Source organism: Cibotium barometz, chromosome 50, assembly GCF_041138505.1.
Source record: "Cibotium barometz isolate CiBa-2024 chromosome 50, ASM4113850v1, whole genome shotgun sequence".
Classification (NCBI taxonomy): Eukaryota; Viridiplantae; Streptophyta; class Polypodiopsida; order Cyatheales; family Cibotiaceae; genus Cibotium; species Cibotium barometz.
Window position 1 is genome coordinate 32,288,815 of NC_141095.1, and position 16,758 is coordinate 32,305,572.

The following is a 16,758-nucleotide window of genomic DNA, read 5'->3' on the forward strand; positions in this document are numbered from 1 at the left end:
TTATAGATCAGCCTACCGGAAGGTGCAAAGATTGAGTTTCACTGAGACTTAGAAGCGGTGCTCTTTGAAAAACCATATTTTTCAACCAATCAAATCAGAAGCATACAAAAGATATGGCAAGAAAAGCAAACAAAAGCATACAAAAAATATGGTGACAAAAAATATGGTTGAAAAACCATATTTTTCAACCAATCAAATCAGAAGCATACAAAAGAGATGCTAAGAGTGGGTAAGGAAAAGACTTTTAAAAGAACACCTTTCCCGGGTCTTTTCCGGGTCTTGTGCGTCTCTCATGAACTTTCCCTTCTCTTCGGATGAGGCCTGGTCTCTGTTCTGCTAGTGGTGAAGCCATGAGACTCCTCTTCATTCTGATCTTTTGTTGTCGTTGCTTCCATTTTCTACTCGTACTCTCTTCTGATTCACGTGATGGCCATGCCTGTGGTCCTTCCAGCTGTGCCTATCTCAAGAACATCTCTTTTCCCTTCGGGGCAGCTCCCTCCTGCGCCGCTTCCTCTAGCTTCCTCTTATCCAACTGCACCACGGACCAGGCTTACTGGTATAATTTCAATGAGGCCACCCCCAATGGTGCTGAGTCTGCTGACCCTATCGGCCCTCCGGCTGTGAAAGGCATCTCCAGCACCTCCGTCGATCTCACCTGGAACAGGAATTTGATTCATGATCAGGTCGAAGGAGTTCCATCTTGCACCCCTGCGCCTTACAGTAACATATCTTACTTCCTTCCCAAGTCAATCAATCTCACAACCTTTGCAGACTCAGCCTTCCGAATCTCCCCCAGCAATGTTTACCTGCTCTTTAATTGCACTGACCACACTTCCATGACGTCTCCCTTATATGACAGAAATAGCTCACACTGCAGATCTTTTCAAATGCAATGCAACCCCCACAATATCACTTGCATCGAATTCTTACCATACAAGGAGCTCATGCTGCGGTACGTGATGCATAGCTTGGCCTGCACGCACTTTCAGTTCTTCGTTACCCTCAACACTTCTAGCGCCGCTACAGAATGGCGCGCTGGACCAATTATTATAGCCATCAGTGTGCGAATTGTGAGAAAACCAACGGAACGTGCGGCTACGACGCCCACAACAATATCGAATGCTTCAGCACAGACTGTACTGCAGCTGGTAATTAGTTAACCGCCATCTTATTGACTACTTAGCCCTTTTATTTATAAGGCAAAGATAACATCTTATTGAGCTTGGTTTGTTTTTGACACGTTCAAGTTGTTATGTGTGTGTGTGTGTGTGTATTGACTTCATAATTGTATTTGAGAAATTTCTTTCTTAAAGGTGTGGGAATAAGAAATAAGAGTTAAAAGTATTTTATACATAATTATATCACATTAATACGTAGTTCACCAATGAAAAAGTCATAGGGTCACTTTTAAAAAACACAAAAAAAACCATGAGCATAGGTCATATATATATCTTTAGTATCTTATTGGGATTTTTATCCCAAATATATGGACATGTTTAATATGTTTAAAATATTTGATGCATCTATAATGTGGAAACTCTTTACATGCATGTGTAAGACCTTAAAAAATGGCATGCATGGATGCACGCACCCATTAGGCGTGAACATGCATGTATGCAACTATGTACATGTGTGTACATGTGTGTGTATGTATATACTATGTACATGTATATTCTATGTGCATATGCATGTTTTCTGTGCTTGTGTTCTATGTGTGAGTGTTTTATATGCGTGTATATGCTCTCTATGTACATGTGCAGAGACATGTGTGTGCATGCATATACTATGTACATGTATATTATATGTGTATATGAATGTTTTGTGTGTCAGTGTTCTATGTGTGTGTGCATGTTTTCAATGTAAACGTGCATAGAACATAGACACATGTGCATGTTTTGTGTGTCTGTGTTCTATGTGTGTGTTTTTTGTTCTATGTACACATGCATGTGTCATAGATGCAAACACATGTGTAGAGTGATTTACACCATTCATCAACAATCGACCCATTAGAGGTGGGTCTATGCCACTCATATATACTAGTTTTTTTAGAGAAGTTAATAATTTTATTAACTATAGAAAAGGAAAATGTAAATGTACAATCCTGGACGATTCGTAGTGCTATATGTAGCATTGAGTTGCAATAATCCAAAAGCTTCCAAGGCAAGAATTTCTTTTTAACGAACGTCATGCCCCTTTTTGGGCATTTTGGCTATAAAGTACAACCACTTATTTTGAGTGACCATCAAAAAATTAGGTAAATTGTGAAAAAATAGGTATTATTTCTATTAAGACTATCATGTTGTTGAAGGGTGACTCAGCCCATCAAAATCGTCGTTGATCCTAGGCATATGATCATAGCATTTGAGTGGCTCAACTGCATGTTATGTGGACTAAAAGAAGAGTTAGGTTTACATAATACACAACTTGTTATGTGAGCAAACTATGGCTCCAACTTCAAAGGTACAAAGAATGCCTTTGACCAAGTCATAGAAGAAAGGGTTCTAGGAATTAATTTTACTAAGCTTTACATCAATCCTTTACATCATGAATTGAAGATGAAATTGTAATTTTGAACAAGCCTTTTCTTTATACTGAAATTGAACAAGTTCTAGGTTTAGAGCCATATCCCACTCTGGGTTTATAGGGGGGACACCCCACTACCTACGTGTCCCACCATAAACATTAGTGGGGGCTCCAAGTTTATAGGGCCTCTACTACTCCTACAAATCTTCTCAAAAACTCAAGGTTTTGTAGGGGCTAAGGATATTTACACTTTTTTTGGTAAGAGAAATTATTAAAATTCCACGTGAACACAGTTGATATAGAACCTTTTCTCAATTACCTCTTCCTATTTTTATGGAAGGTTGTGGGTGGGACACATATATAGTGGGGGAAGGCCTTCCCCCCACTAAACTGAACACAACCCTCACTAAACCTTAGTGGGGCATGGCTCTTAGACGAATCTATCTTTTCGCCAACCCTGTAGAATGCATACCCAAAAAAAAAGTCTATAGACACAAACACAGAACATAGACACACGTGAATGTTTTGTGTGTAAACGTGCATGTTTTGTGTGTAAACGTTGTCGTGACGTGGGCGGTGTCGCTGGGAAAGTACGAGACTTCTAGCTGTGAGAGTAGGTACCAATCTCCACAAGGAAACTCACGCACATAATTCTCCAAGGAGCATAGGACATATCCATTTTTAATGACATAAACATGTGTCAATTCACCTCAATACATCCTTGAATTCAGCCTGATGATTGCACATGAATTGTGTACCAAGTGCATGTCCCTTTCCAAGCATAGATTCACTGGCTCCTCTTTCCAAATCCCTCAAACAAATCACATGTAGGCATAACATAATCTTCAAATATTTCCCACATACATGTAACCATTTACATTCCATACATCAAGTAACATCAATTCCATCATTCCAAGATGTTTCTTTATCACCTGAAAACCTGCCTTTAAATTCCAACAACTCACAAACAAAAGACGATATATGGCATAACTATAACATGCTCACATGATTTTAAGAAATTCCATGACTTGCATTCCAAATCCACTTGGGTAGAAACAAAATCAAATTTTCCAGAATCCTTGCTGCATTTTTGATGCTTTGATTCCACGTATTTTGATGCATTAATATCACAACTCTTCATATCAAGTTCTTCTTGATTTACAAAACCTTTAAAGGTTTATAGACTTTACGATTTTTCAAATCGTAGGTAGGTAGGATAGTGAAATAAAATTAAAATTAAACCATCACTTATCTGAAAGTAGCAAGGCGAATTTCACTTGATTTTTGTTAACTCCCATATGACGCTTCGCTCTGCAGGCCGCGAAGGGCAGAAAACATGTATATATTGAAAATCCCATCACTGGATAACACTCAATTTGCTCTTCAATTCTAACTCCTACATGCCATGAACAGTAACGGCCTCCTTGATTTTATTCACTCTGGTTAGTTGGCGCACTGGTTCCCCTTTCTGCACACCCCCCGAACTCTGATAAATGCGCTTCCCCTCGCTCTCTGGTTTTTCCTCATTTTCCCGCAAGGAAATCGGCGCCCCACCACCTTTTGCAGCCAGATTTTCGTATTTCCCCGTTTGAAAAACAAGAGCGCCCTCTTTTTTTTTCATTATTTTCGGGTATGTCTTTTTTTGTTGCTGCCACGCAAGCTCCCCTTCTCGTGTATTTTAAAAAAAATCAACTCCAGTTTTGCAGCATTTATCCACTATGACATTGCATTTGCTTATAACCAAGCTCTTGTTCCCAACTTGATTCTTTACAACCCGCCCATGCTACTCTTCTATTTTTGTCATGGCCATGCAAGCTGCCGTCTCTACTACATTCTATACACATGATATATCTACTCATATGTATATGCTTGGACCAAGGCAGCATCAAATATCATATTCATATCATGAGCCTACTAAAGCACGCATCATGCTTGCACTCCCATAAGAGGTAATCATTGAATTGGCTCATCGATACCATTGAGAAGCTACTACACATCATGCACATGGGTAGCCATTCACATCATTATCATATCCCTTTGACAAGCCACTCATACCATCATTTACATAGCCACACAGACCATATATATAACTGAGTGTTTCCAACTTACCCATGAGGTCTGAGTGTGAACAGAATTACCACCACCATACTCACAAGAGTCATTTTGAAATAGCTCTCACTAGCATAGCTGCCACTAGGTTCACCATCCATGGGCATAAAGATATTATTAAAGGGATCATTCTGCCTATGAGGATACACAAGAACTTTGATTGTGTGCTTTGAATGTGTGCAGTATCTTAATAAAGTTCTTCTTGTTTTGCTCATTCCACGATACCTCCAAAGGGTATTCTTTAAAACCATTCCTCATATCATACATGCTCTCATATCTCCATACATCTCGAGAAGGGTGTTCCCTACTGCAAGGCTTACCATAAGCATAAGGCTCCATATTTCACACCACACTCATATACAAAAGCTCCAAGACCTGACTCAGCCTCAGCTCGTCTTATTGAACCTCATTTACAATATGAACATATGTACATGGCATCATATAATGACTCGTCATAGCACTTAATCCCATGCATCTAGATTTGCATTTGATAGTCTCATATGCATGGTTTCACACCATAGACGTGCCATGGCACGACATCCACCCCCTCTAAACCTGCACATCCTCTGGTATGTGCCAAATCATCATCAAGATCCACATATAGCTGGATGTCGTCTTCATCTTCTACATTGTTAGGAAAATCATCCTCTTCCTCTTCGGCCATGTCCATGTTTTCACTATCAAGCCTCTCATCCTGAGTTCCCTGTGAATCAAAAGGATTTCTGTCAAGCCTTCTTTTAAACATCTTGATCCTTTTGCTTGCTACAAGATTCTTTATCTCTGTTCCATCAAGCTCACACAGGGTATACGTGGTATTTCCATGCACATACTTGACAATGTAAGGGCCAAACCATCTTTTTGCAAATTTTCTTTGAACAGTGAATTGGTTGTCAAGGCTACTATCATACATTAGGACCCAATCACCTTCTTCAATAGGTTTTGGCCGGAGTCTGTGTCTTCTATCAAATCTTTCTTTATTTTTCAACCTTGCATCTTTCAAGCGAGCTTTAGCAAGCTCTACATCTTCAGGCCTCCTCTCCAACTGTCTTATTCGCAATGCAAGGAGGTCTTCCCTGCTCAATCCTTCCACCCAGGGCAATACATTCCAAGTTGGAACTACTTCTTCAACTGGCATTACTGGCTTCTGACCATACATTAATTCTGCAGGCATGTATCCTGTCACTGAGCTATGAGTTGTATGGTCAGCCCACAAAGCATATGGTAGCAGCCTTGGCCACTCTCACATTCTTTCTCTGCATGCCTTAGCCAAAGCTTTAATGATTGGAGGATGTCCTCGCTCACTTTTACCATTGCCCTCAGGATTGTAAGCACATGTTAGGGACAGTTTGATGCCAATTCTAGAAAAGAATTCCCTTGCTTCTTCAACATCTAACTCGCCCCTATCAGCTGTTATTTTCCCAACACAACCATACCGACAAATCACATCTTCCAAGAGAAATTTGCATACTATTTCCGTACTCTTTGTTCTAAGAGCACGCCCCTCTACCTGATTTGTCAAATCTTCTCTTGCAAGTGCTATGTACCGCATCTGCCAAATTCCCAAAGGCATTGTAACTAGATCCACTACCCATTTGTAGTGCATGGCAGGTGGGTAGGTTGGTTGCAGGCCATCACGATGTCACACATTTGAGTACATTTGACATACCATGCATGTTTCCACATATTGGGAAATATCCTTGTACATTCCTTTCCACCAATATTTTTCCTTTATTTTGGTAAAGGTGGCCCACACACTTTGATGTCCAGCCCAGAGACTCTCATGGAATTCTTTCACAAGCTTCCCTTGAGTCTCTTTATCACATATGACTCTCTGTGGCATAGCATTCCTCTGCTTAGGATGCTTCCAGAGGTACCCATACTTTAGAAAATAACCATATGCTTTTCTGCGGATCCTCTTAAATTCTGAGTCAGACCAATTTTCCTGTCTTGTCAGAGTACTCAAGTATTGACCAATAAGCAACCAATCTCCTTCATACATTTCCTCAGTAAAAGACTCAAGTGCATTTGATAGGCAAATATGGTCCCCCTTTGCATATGCAGTAGTGTAGAACTTTGTAGTATGTACCCACATCATCAATGTCACTAATCATCTCTTTTTCATCTTCATACCTGGCTCTTGATAGCATATCTGCAACAACTCGATTATCTTTTCCTGCAATATGCTCAAACTCAGGATTTAGTGACTTGATATAGGCAATCCACCTAAGCATAGCAATATCTGGAGTGGTACAGCTTGCTATCATCAGGGATTTTATATTCACGTGATCACAAGATTTTTTTTGTTAATAACACTTGTGAACATGTTATTCACATGTTCACATGTTTTCATGTTCTCAAAATAGAAGGTCACCAATGACCTGGTAACCTGCCGAAGCCCGCCGGGCTTTTTGTTTTCCCGGCGGGCCCGCCAAGTAAATCCATTTTTCCGACGGAAAAAAAAGTTTTAAAAAAATGGTCAAAATATTTTCATGTTCACAGTCATTTCTACCATTTTTGGGCCTTTTGGACTCATTTATGATGTCAAAAGTTCAAAATTCTTTGTACAAAAAAAAGTTATCTCTAAATTTATCGCCTTAAGCTCGATTACCATCAATTAGATCTTATTCTACTTCCAATTGAGTCTAATTGACATCAATTAATATCCAATTGAGTCCAATTGGTATCAATTAAGTCTAATTGGGTGTCAATTGGGCTCAATTGACATCAATTGACACCCCATTGAACTCAATTGGGCTTAATTGGACTTAATTGGATTCAATCAATTGACACCCAATTGGACACAATTGGGCTTAATTGGACTCAATTGACATCGATTAACACCCAATTGATGTCAATTGAGCTCAATTGACATCAATCCTAGTCAATTGATATCCAATTGATGCCAATTGATGCCAATTGAGCCGAATTGACACCAATTGCACTCAATTGGCACCCAATTGATGTCAATTGAGTCCTCAATTAACATCAATTAACACCCAATTGAGTCCAATTGACATCAACTAATACCCAATTGAGTCAAATTGATATCAATTAAGTATAATTGGGTGTCAATTGATCAATTCGGCTCAACTGATATCAATTGACATCCAATTGGACTCAATTAACATCAATTGGGTGCCAATTGAGTCCAAGTGACACCCAATTGATATCCAATTGGGCTTAATTGACATCAATTCACACACCTAATTGATGTCAATTGAGTCCAATCAGGTTCAATTCACACCAATTGATGTCATTTGGGCTCAATTGACATCCTATTAATATTAATTAGACTCAATTGACATCAATTAACACCCAATTGATGTCAATTGAGCTCAATTGACATCAATCGTAGTCAATTGACACCCAATTGATGCTAATTGAGTCGAATTGAGCTTAATTGATATTAATTGCACTCAATTGACGCCCAATTGATGTCAATTGAGTTCGATTAGACTCAATTAATATCAATTAACATCTAATTAAGTCTAATTGATATCAATTAATACCTAATTGAGTCAAATTGATATCAATTAAGTCTAATTGGGTGTCAATTGATCAATTGGGCTCAATTGATACCAATTGACATCCAATTGGACTCAATTGACATCAATTGGTGCCAATTGAGTCCAAGTGACATCCAATTGATATCCATTGCATCCAATTGGGCTGAATTGACATCAATTCACACCTAATTAATGTCAATTGAGTCCAATCATGTTCAATTCACACCCAATTGATGTCAATTGGGCTCAATTAACACCCAATTAACTCGGCCCAATTGATATCAATTGAGTCTAATTCAAACCCAATTGAGTCTAATTACATCTAATTGGACTCAATTGACATCAATTAACACCCAATTGATGTCAATTAAACTCAATTAACATCAATTAACACCCAATTGATGTTAATTCAGCTCAATTGACATCAATTAACACCCAATTGATGTCAATTTAGCTCAATTGACATCAATCATAGTTAATTGACACCCAATTGACGTTAATTGAGACAAATTAGGCTTAATTGACATCAATTACACTCAATTGGCACCCAATTGATGTCAATTGAGACTCAATTAACATCAATTAATATCCAATTGAGTTCAATTGACATCAATTAATACCCAATTGAATCAAATTGATATTAATTAAGTCTAATTGGGTGTCAATTGATCAATTGGGCTCAATTGATATCAATTGACATCCAAGTGGACTCAATTGACATCAATTGGGTGCCAATTGAGTCCAATTGACACCAAATTGATATCAATTGCATCCAAGTGGGGTCATCAATTCACACCTAATTGATGTTAATTGAGTCCAATTAGGTTCAATTTACACCTAATTGATATGAATTGGGCTCAATTGACACCCAATTGATATCAATTTAGCTTAATTGACACCTAATTGATATTAATTGGACTCGATTAACATTAATTAACACCCAATTGATGTCAATTGAGCTCAATTGACATCAATTGTAGTCAATTGATATCCAATTGATGTCAATTAAGCTAAATTAAGCTTAATGGACATCAATTACACTCAATTAGTACCTAATTGATGTCAATTGAGTCTAATTGAGCTCAATTAACATCAATTAACACCCAATTGAGTCCAATTGATATCAATTAATACCTAATTGAGTCAAATTGATATCAATTAAGTCTAATTGGGTGTCAATTGATCAATTGGGCTCAATTGATATCAATTGATATCCAAGTGGACTCAATTGACATCAATTGGGTGCCAATTGAGTCTAATTGACACCCACGTGATATCAATTGCATCAAATTGGGCTCAATTGACATCAATTTACACCTAATTGATATCAATTGAGCCCAATTGATATTAATTGAGTCTAATTCACACCCAATTGAGTCCAATTGCATCTAATTGGACTCGATTGACATCAATAAACACCCAATTGATGTCAATTAAACTCAATTAACATCAATAAACATCCAATTGATATCAATTGACTCCAATTGGGTTTAATTGACACCCAATTGATGTCAATTAAGTCTAAATAGATACAATTAGGCTCAATTGATACCTAACTGATGTCAATTGAGTCCAATTGGATTCAATTGAGTCCAATTGGGTTAAATTGGATGCAATTAGGCTTAATTGATGTCAATTGAATTCAATTGGATGCAATTTGCTCAATTGATGTCAATTGAGTTCAATTGGATGCAATTAGGCTCAATTGATATCTAATTGACGTCAATTGAGTTCAATTCATACCCAATTATTATTAATTGTGTCCAATTGAGCTCAATTAATACCCAATTGATGTCAATTGGGCTCAATTAACATCAGTTAACACCCTATTGAGTCCAATTGATGTCAATTGAGTCCAATTAGGTGTCAATTGATTGAGCCCAATTGATCAATTAATATCCAATTAGACTTAATTGATGTCAATTGGACTCAATTGATATCAATTGGGTACATTCAATTTAGCATCAATTATAATCAATTGACATCCAATTGATAGCAATTGACATCAATTAGGTGTTAATTGATGTCAATTGAGCCCATGTGACATCAATTGTGTGTCAATTGAATCCAATTGATGTCAATTGAGCCCAATTGACATCAATTGTGTGTCAATTGATACACAATTAGCTTCAATTGGGCTCAATTGACACCCAATTGATGTCAATTAGGCTTCATTGACACCCAATTAGACTCAATTTAGCTCAATTGACATCAATTGACACCCAATTAGACTCAATTTGGCTTAATTAAGTCTAATTAGACTCAATTAGACTCAATTTGGCTCAATTGATATCAATTGACACCCAATTAGACTCAATTTGACTCAATTGACACCCAATTAGACTCAATTTTACTCAATTGACATCAATTGACACCCAATTGATGTGAACTGATGTGAATTGAGCTCAATTGCATCGAATTAGGCTCAATTGACATCAATTGACACCCAATTAATATCAATTGAGTGCAATTGATGTGAATTGATTGAGCTCAATTACATGGAATTAGGTTTAATTGACACCCAATTAATATCAATTGAGTGTAATTGAGCCCAATTCAGCTCAGTTGTAATCAATTGACACCCAATTGATGTCAGTTGCATCCAATTTGGCTCAATTGAAACCCAACTGATGTCAATTGAGTCCAATTGATGTTAATTAGCACCCAATTGATGTCAATAAGGTTCAATTGATGTTAATTGACACCCAATTGATGTCATTTACGTCCAATTGAGCTCAATTGACACCCAAATTATCCAATTGAAGTCAATTAGACTTAATTGACTTCAATTGTGTTAATTGGATATTAATTGATATCAATTAACACCCAATTGCTGTCAATTGAGTCTAATTCGGCTCAATTGACGCTCAATTTACATCCAATTGGGTGTGAATTGAGCTCAATTGTATCATATTAGGCTCAATTAACATCAATTGACACACAATCGATCACAAAATTGAGTGCAATTGAGCCGCAATTGAGCCCAATTGAGCTCAATTGATATCAATTCACACCCAATTGATGTCAACTGAGCTCAATTGAGCTTAATTGACATTAATTGTAATAAATGAACACCCAATTGAAGTCAATTGGGCTTAATTAATATCAATTAACATCCAATTATTGTCAATTGAGTCCAATTCGACTCAATTGATACTTAGTTTACACCCAATTTATGCAAATTGGGTGTAAATTGGGCTCAATTGCATCGAATTAGGCACAATTGACATCAATTCACACCCAATTAATATCAATTGAGTGTAAATCAAGTGTAATTGAGTCCAATTGGGCTCAATTGAGTGCAATGATGTCATGGACAATTGAGTCAATTGATGTAAGTATAGTTAGATTTAATTGGTGTGTCAATTGAACTTAAGGCCAGCAAATTATACAAAACTTTTTTTGTGCCAAGAATTTTGAACTTTTGACATCATAAATGAGTCCAGAAGGCCCAAAAATGGTAGAATTACTGTGAACATGATTTTTTTTTATTTTTTTTATTTTTTTTATTTTTTTATTTTTCCCACCGGGAAAATGGGTTTTCCCGGCGGGCCCGCCAGGAAATGGACATTTACCCGACGGGATTACTGGCAGAGAAGGTTTTTGCAGGTCATCAAAAATGCCCGTGAATATACAATGTGATCACAAGTTTTAATATGTTAACAATAGGTTTTGTTAACGTGATCACGAAATTGTGAAGACGTTAATGAAATCCCTGGCTATCATCCCAAGAAGTGGCAAGCAATCAGTTTCCACAAGTACAGATGCCCCAATAAGATATTCTTTTTCACATTTTAGAGCAGTGACTATTCCCCATAACTCTCTCTTGATCTGTGGATACTTTCGTTGTCGAAAGCTTAATACCTTTGCTCCAAATCTGATTACATATGTTCCCTACTGCAAGGCTTACCATAAGCATAAGGCTCCATATTTCACACCACACTCATATACAAAAGCTCCGAGACCTGACTCAGCCTCAGCTCGTCTTATTGAACCTCATTTACAATATGAACATATGTACATGGCATCATATAATGACTCGTCATAGCACTTAATCCCATGCATCTAGATTTGCATTTGATAGTCTCATATGCATGCATAGACGTGCCATGGCACGACAACGTGCAAAGAACACAGACACACGTGCATGTTTTCTATGTAAACGTGCATGTGTGTGTGCATGTTTTCTATGTAAATGTACATAGAACACATATACATGTGTATGTTTTGTGTGTCTGTGTTTCATGTGTGTGTTTTTTGTTCTATGTACACGTGCATGTGTCATAGATGCAAACACACGTGTAGAGTGCTTTACACCAGTCATCAACAATCAACCCGTTTTAGAGGCAGGTCTAGGCCACTTATATATACTGGTCTTTTTTGGAGAAGTTAATAATTTTATTAACTATAGAAAAGGAAAATGTAAATGTACAATCACACTAGACAATTTGTAGTGGTATATGTAGCATTGAGTTGCAGCAATCCAAAAGCTTCCGAGGCAAGAATTGCTTTTTAACGGACTTCATGCCCCTTTTTGGGCATTTTGGCTGTAAAGTACCACCACTTATTTTGAGTGACAATCAAAAAATTAGGTAAATTGTGAAAAAACAAGTATTATTTCTATTGAAACTATCATGTTGAAGGGTGACTCGGCTCATCAAAGTCATCCTTGATCCTAGGCATATGATCATAGAGTTTGAGTGGCTCAACTACATGTTATGTGGACTAAACGAAGAGTTAGGTTTACATAATACAGAACTTGTTATGTGAGCAAACTATGGCTCCAACTTCAAAGGTACAAATAATGACTTTGCCCAAGTCATAGAAGGAAGGGTTCTAGAAATTAAATTTACCAAGCTTTACATCAATCTTTTACATCATGAATTGAATATGAAATTGTAATTTTGAACAAGCTTTTTCTTTATAGTGAAATTGAACAAGTTCTGTTAGATGAATCTAACTTTTCCCCAAGAAAGCATACCCCAAAAAAAGTGTGAAGAGCAGATCTATTTCCTCTAAGGCCACTTGGCCGTCTTCTTCTAGGCATTCTTTGTGGATTGTGCATCTCCTTTTAATATAGTTAGCACTTAAAAAAGAGAAAGTCTGCAGTGGGAAAGGAAAGAATTGTCCTAATTGCGTCCGCTTATTCCCCTTCTCTCCGCCGTATTCTCTCTTCTCTCCCCCAAAAATGTTTGCAGTGGGAAAGGATAGACTTTTCCACGATCTCTAAAAGGTAGGCGCGCGGTATTCTCTCTTCTAGTGAAGCTATGAATCTCCTCTTAGTTCTGATCTTCTGTCATTTCTGCTTTCACTTTCTCCTCGTGCAATCAGGTAACGACCTTCCCTGCGCCCCCTCCATCTGCGCCAATCTTGGCAACATCACGTTTCCTTTCGGCGCGGCTCCATATTGCGGCGCCTCCCCTAGCACAGAGCAGGCTTACTGGCCTCAATTCAATGAGGCCATCCCCGCTGGTGTTGACAGTAATTTCCGCCCTCCGGCTGTGCTTGGCATCTACGTAAACCTCACTTGGGACGACCATAGGTTCGTAAACCTCACTTGGGAAGTTCCAGGTTGCCGTCCTGTTCCTCTCGGCAGCAGATCTGACTACCTTCCCAGTTCTATCAATCTCGCAGCTTTTGCGAACTCAACCTTCCAAATCTCCAATTATAACATTTACCTGCTCTTTAATTGCAGTAAGAACACCTCCTCGTCTGTCTTCAGTAATTACATCTCCTCGTCTGTCTTCAGTAATGCCAGCGTGGAAGCAAATACCCCAGCATGTGATTCTTATCTGCAGTCGGTTTGCGACCCGGATGAAACCATGAATAATTGCTTACAATTAACACAACACAAGGAGCTCATCCTGCAGGATGTGATGGAAAGCTTGGCCTGCACGCACTTTCAGTTCTTCGTTACCCTCAACACTTCTAGCGCCGCTACAGAATGGCGCGCTGGAGCGGTTCAGCTCTACTGGAACGAGATGCAGACTCCTTCCGACCCAGCGTGTCTGGAGTGTGAGAATACCAACGGAGAGTGCGGCCACAACAATTTCCAGTGCTTCTGCCCCGGCAATCACAACTCCAGCACAGTGTGTGCTCCTGGTAATTAGTTAACCGCAATTGCTAATTGATAATAGGCATTCTTTACCGGACGTCCAAGAGTACTCAAGCCCTTGCTGCTCCACAGCGTTCCTGTGCTTCATAAATGTGTTGATATTGGTTTGAAAAAAATGCTTCACCATTTGGACCAGTGTTCGAAAAAACTGTTTTGTCCATCAAGCATTAGAACTTCCTGCTGAAAATTAACAAATTGCTGAAACTTCAACCTTGTGAAAGTTTTTTCCAAAATTTTAATGTCCAAAATACACTGTTACAGTACCCAAAATTGCTGAAACTCCAACCTCTTTGAAAGTTTTTTAATTCCAAAAATTTAATGTCCAAAATACACTGTAGCCGTGTTTAATTTTTCGGACACTGACGTGAACCTCTTGTTTCTGCACGCAGGATGCCATGGAAGTTTGTGCAGTAGGGCTTTCAAAGTAAGCGTGCTGGTGGTGGCTCCCTCACTTGCCTTTGCGTTACTTTTAGCTTGCCTTCTGTACATTCTTTTCAAGAGGTCGACGCGGCAGATGAATGAAGTCGGCATAAGCTCTGATCTGGATCTCAACGGCGTAGACGAACGGCCCGTCTCATTCTCGTACACTTCCCTGGTGTCTGCAACGGCCTCTTTTAGCAGTGTGCTGGGAGAAGGAGGTTTTGGCGTGGTTTATAAGGGTACGGTCGAATCCAGCGGCCTACACACGGTCGCTGTGAAAGTTCTGGAGGTAAACTCGAGGCACAGCAGTAGGCAGTTCTTGAACGAATTGGCTACCATAGGCAACATCCACCATGTCAACGTAGTGAGGCTGCGAGGCTTCTGCGTCGAAAAATCCCGTAAAATTTTGGTGTACGAGTTTGTCGTTAATGGATCCCTTGATAGGTGGCTTTTCAAGGGGGGGCAGCTCAAGATGGGAGGCAGAACTGTGCAGGTGCTAGATTGGAAGCAAAGGTATACAATAGCAGTGGGGATAGCGAGGGGATTGTGCTACTTGCACGAGGAGTGCAGGCATCGCATAGTGCACTGCGACATCAAGCCGCAGAACATTCTGCTCGATGAGCGGATGTGGCCGAAGATCGCGGACTTTGGGCTGGCGAAGCTGATGAGCAAGGAGGGCGCGAGCAAGGTTGTCACACTGGCCAAAGGGACGCCGGGCTACGTGGCGCCGGAGTTCTGGGTCGGGGGAGAGAGCCAACTGAGCACCAAGTTCGACGTGTACAGCTACGGCATGGTGCTGCTGGAGCTGATGAGCGGCCGCCGGAATTTCGTGGACTGGTGCTTCCCAGTTTTGGCTTTCGACGCGGCCATGGAGGGAGATTTCAAGTCCATCCTGGACGAGGGCATCGCTAGAGAGATGGAGGGGCTCACGACCATTGAGTGGCAGCAGGTCCGGACAGCCACGTTTGTGGCCCTGTGGTGCATCCAGGACCACCCTGCTCGTAGGCCCTGCATGAGTCAGGTGGTTCAGTACCTTGAAGGGGTGGCGGCCGTCTCCGAACAGCCTCCACGACCAGCCATTGCCTCCACGGCAACCAATCCGAGTCCACTTGTCAGCAGTCACAACAACCACACCCCAGTCACGCTCAGTGCGGCTCGCTGATGCGTGAAGTGTCTTCAAGAGTCAAGACCTTGCCGTGTAATAAAATTAGCCTCACAACAATAAAATTACTCTTCAAGAGTCAAGACCTTGCCTTGTAATAAAATTAGTACTCAAGACTTTGGACTCAAGACCTTGCCGTGTAATAAAATTAGTCCTCACAACAATAAAATTACTCTTCAAGAGTCAAGACCTTGCCTTGTAATAAAATTAGTACTCAAGACTTTGGACTCGTAGAAATAGAAATATAAGACTTGAATCACTCACCGCCACTCAGCAGTGATACCCATCCAATGGCCTCCAACTCATCGTAGGAAGGCCTCTAAGAAAAATGATTTCTCAATTGACATATGCTAATTCCCTTTAAAAAGAAATATAGAATAATCTAGCAAATGTCAAAAGAATGGCAACCCAAAAAATGCCCATCTAGAAGTAATGGGTGATTGCACTTGCAAAGGAGAAAATTTGTGTATTGAGTAATAAGTATTTTAAATTATGTGAGAATACTCACATACTCACATAAGTTGCCTAACCAATCAATTGCATGTGGGAGGGGATTCTAAAAGATGAGCAAGATCAAAGACAAGTTTCGAAATAGGTTGTCACTTCACTTGCTAAATTTGGTGATGTTTGTTGGATTGAACACTCCAAAGGCAAAACATCCGAAAGAGATACTTTGGGATGCTTGTTTTGAAGCTTGGAAATCCTTGAGGAGTAGGAGATCGAGATCCATGCAAACAACTTGTACTGTAGGCACTCTCATTTTTTGAACTTGTGCCTTTATTTTCCTCTCTTCATAAGTGCATTTGAGTAGATGTAGCTCTCTTGTATTCTGCAAATTTAGCTTTGTGATGCTCTAAGGTTGTTTTATGATTCTCATGGATGTTGTTTATGTGCTCATTTGGGAATTGTGTACTTTTGAGTTT

The 16,758-nt window shown here is 39.4% G+C and overlaps 1 protein-coding gene across 1 annotated transcript; it reads left to right on the forward strand.

Annotated features, from left to right (window-relative positions):
- The first annotated feature begins 1,027 nt into the window (after positions 1-1,027).
- LOC147610032 (rust resistance kinase Lr10-like) lies at positions 1,028-16,262 on the forward strand. Its single transcript, XM_086787246.1, has 3 exons — positions 1,028-1,148; positions 13,470-14,240; positions 14,643-16,262. The coding sequence occupies exons 1-3, from the start codon at positions 1,028-1,030 to the stop codon at positions 15,833-15,835; spliced, it is 2,085 nt and encodes a 694-aa protein (XP_086643372.1). The 3' UTR covers positions 15,836-16,262.
- The last annotated feature ends 496 nt before the right edge of the window (positions 16,263-16,758 follow it).

Coding starts and splice junctions, on each gene's coding strand:
- LOC147610032 (XM_086787246.1), top strand. CDS start 1,028: ATGGCGCGCTGGACCAATTATTATAGCCATCAGTGTGCGAATTGTGAG. Junction 1,149..13,469: donor CACAGACTGTACTGCAGCTG/GTAATTAGTTAA, acceptor TCGTGCAATCAG/GTAACGACCTTCCCTGCGCC. Junction 14,241..14,642: donor CAGCACAGTGTGTGCTCCTG/GTAATTAGTTAA, acceptor TTCTGCACGCAG/GATGCCATGGAAGTTTGTGC.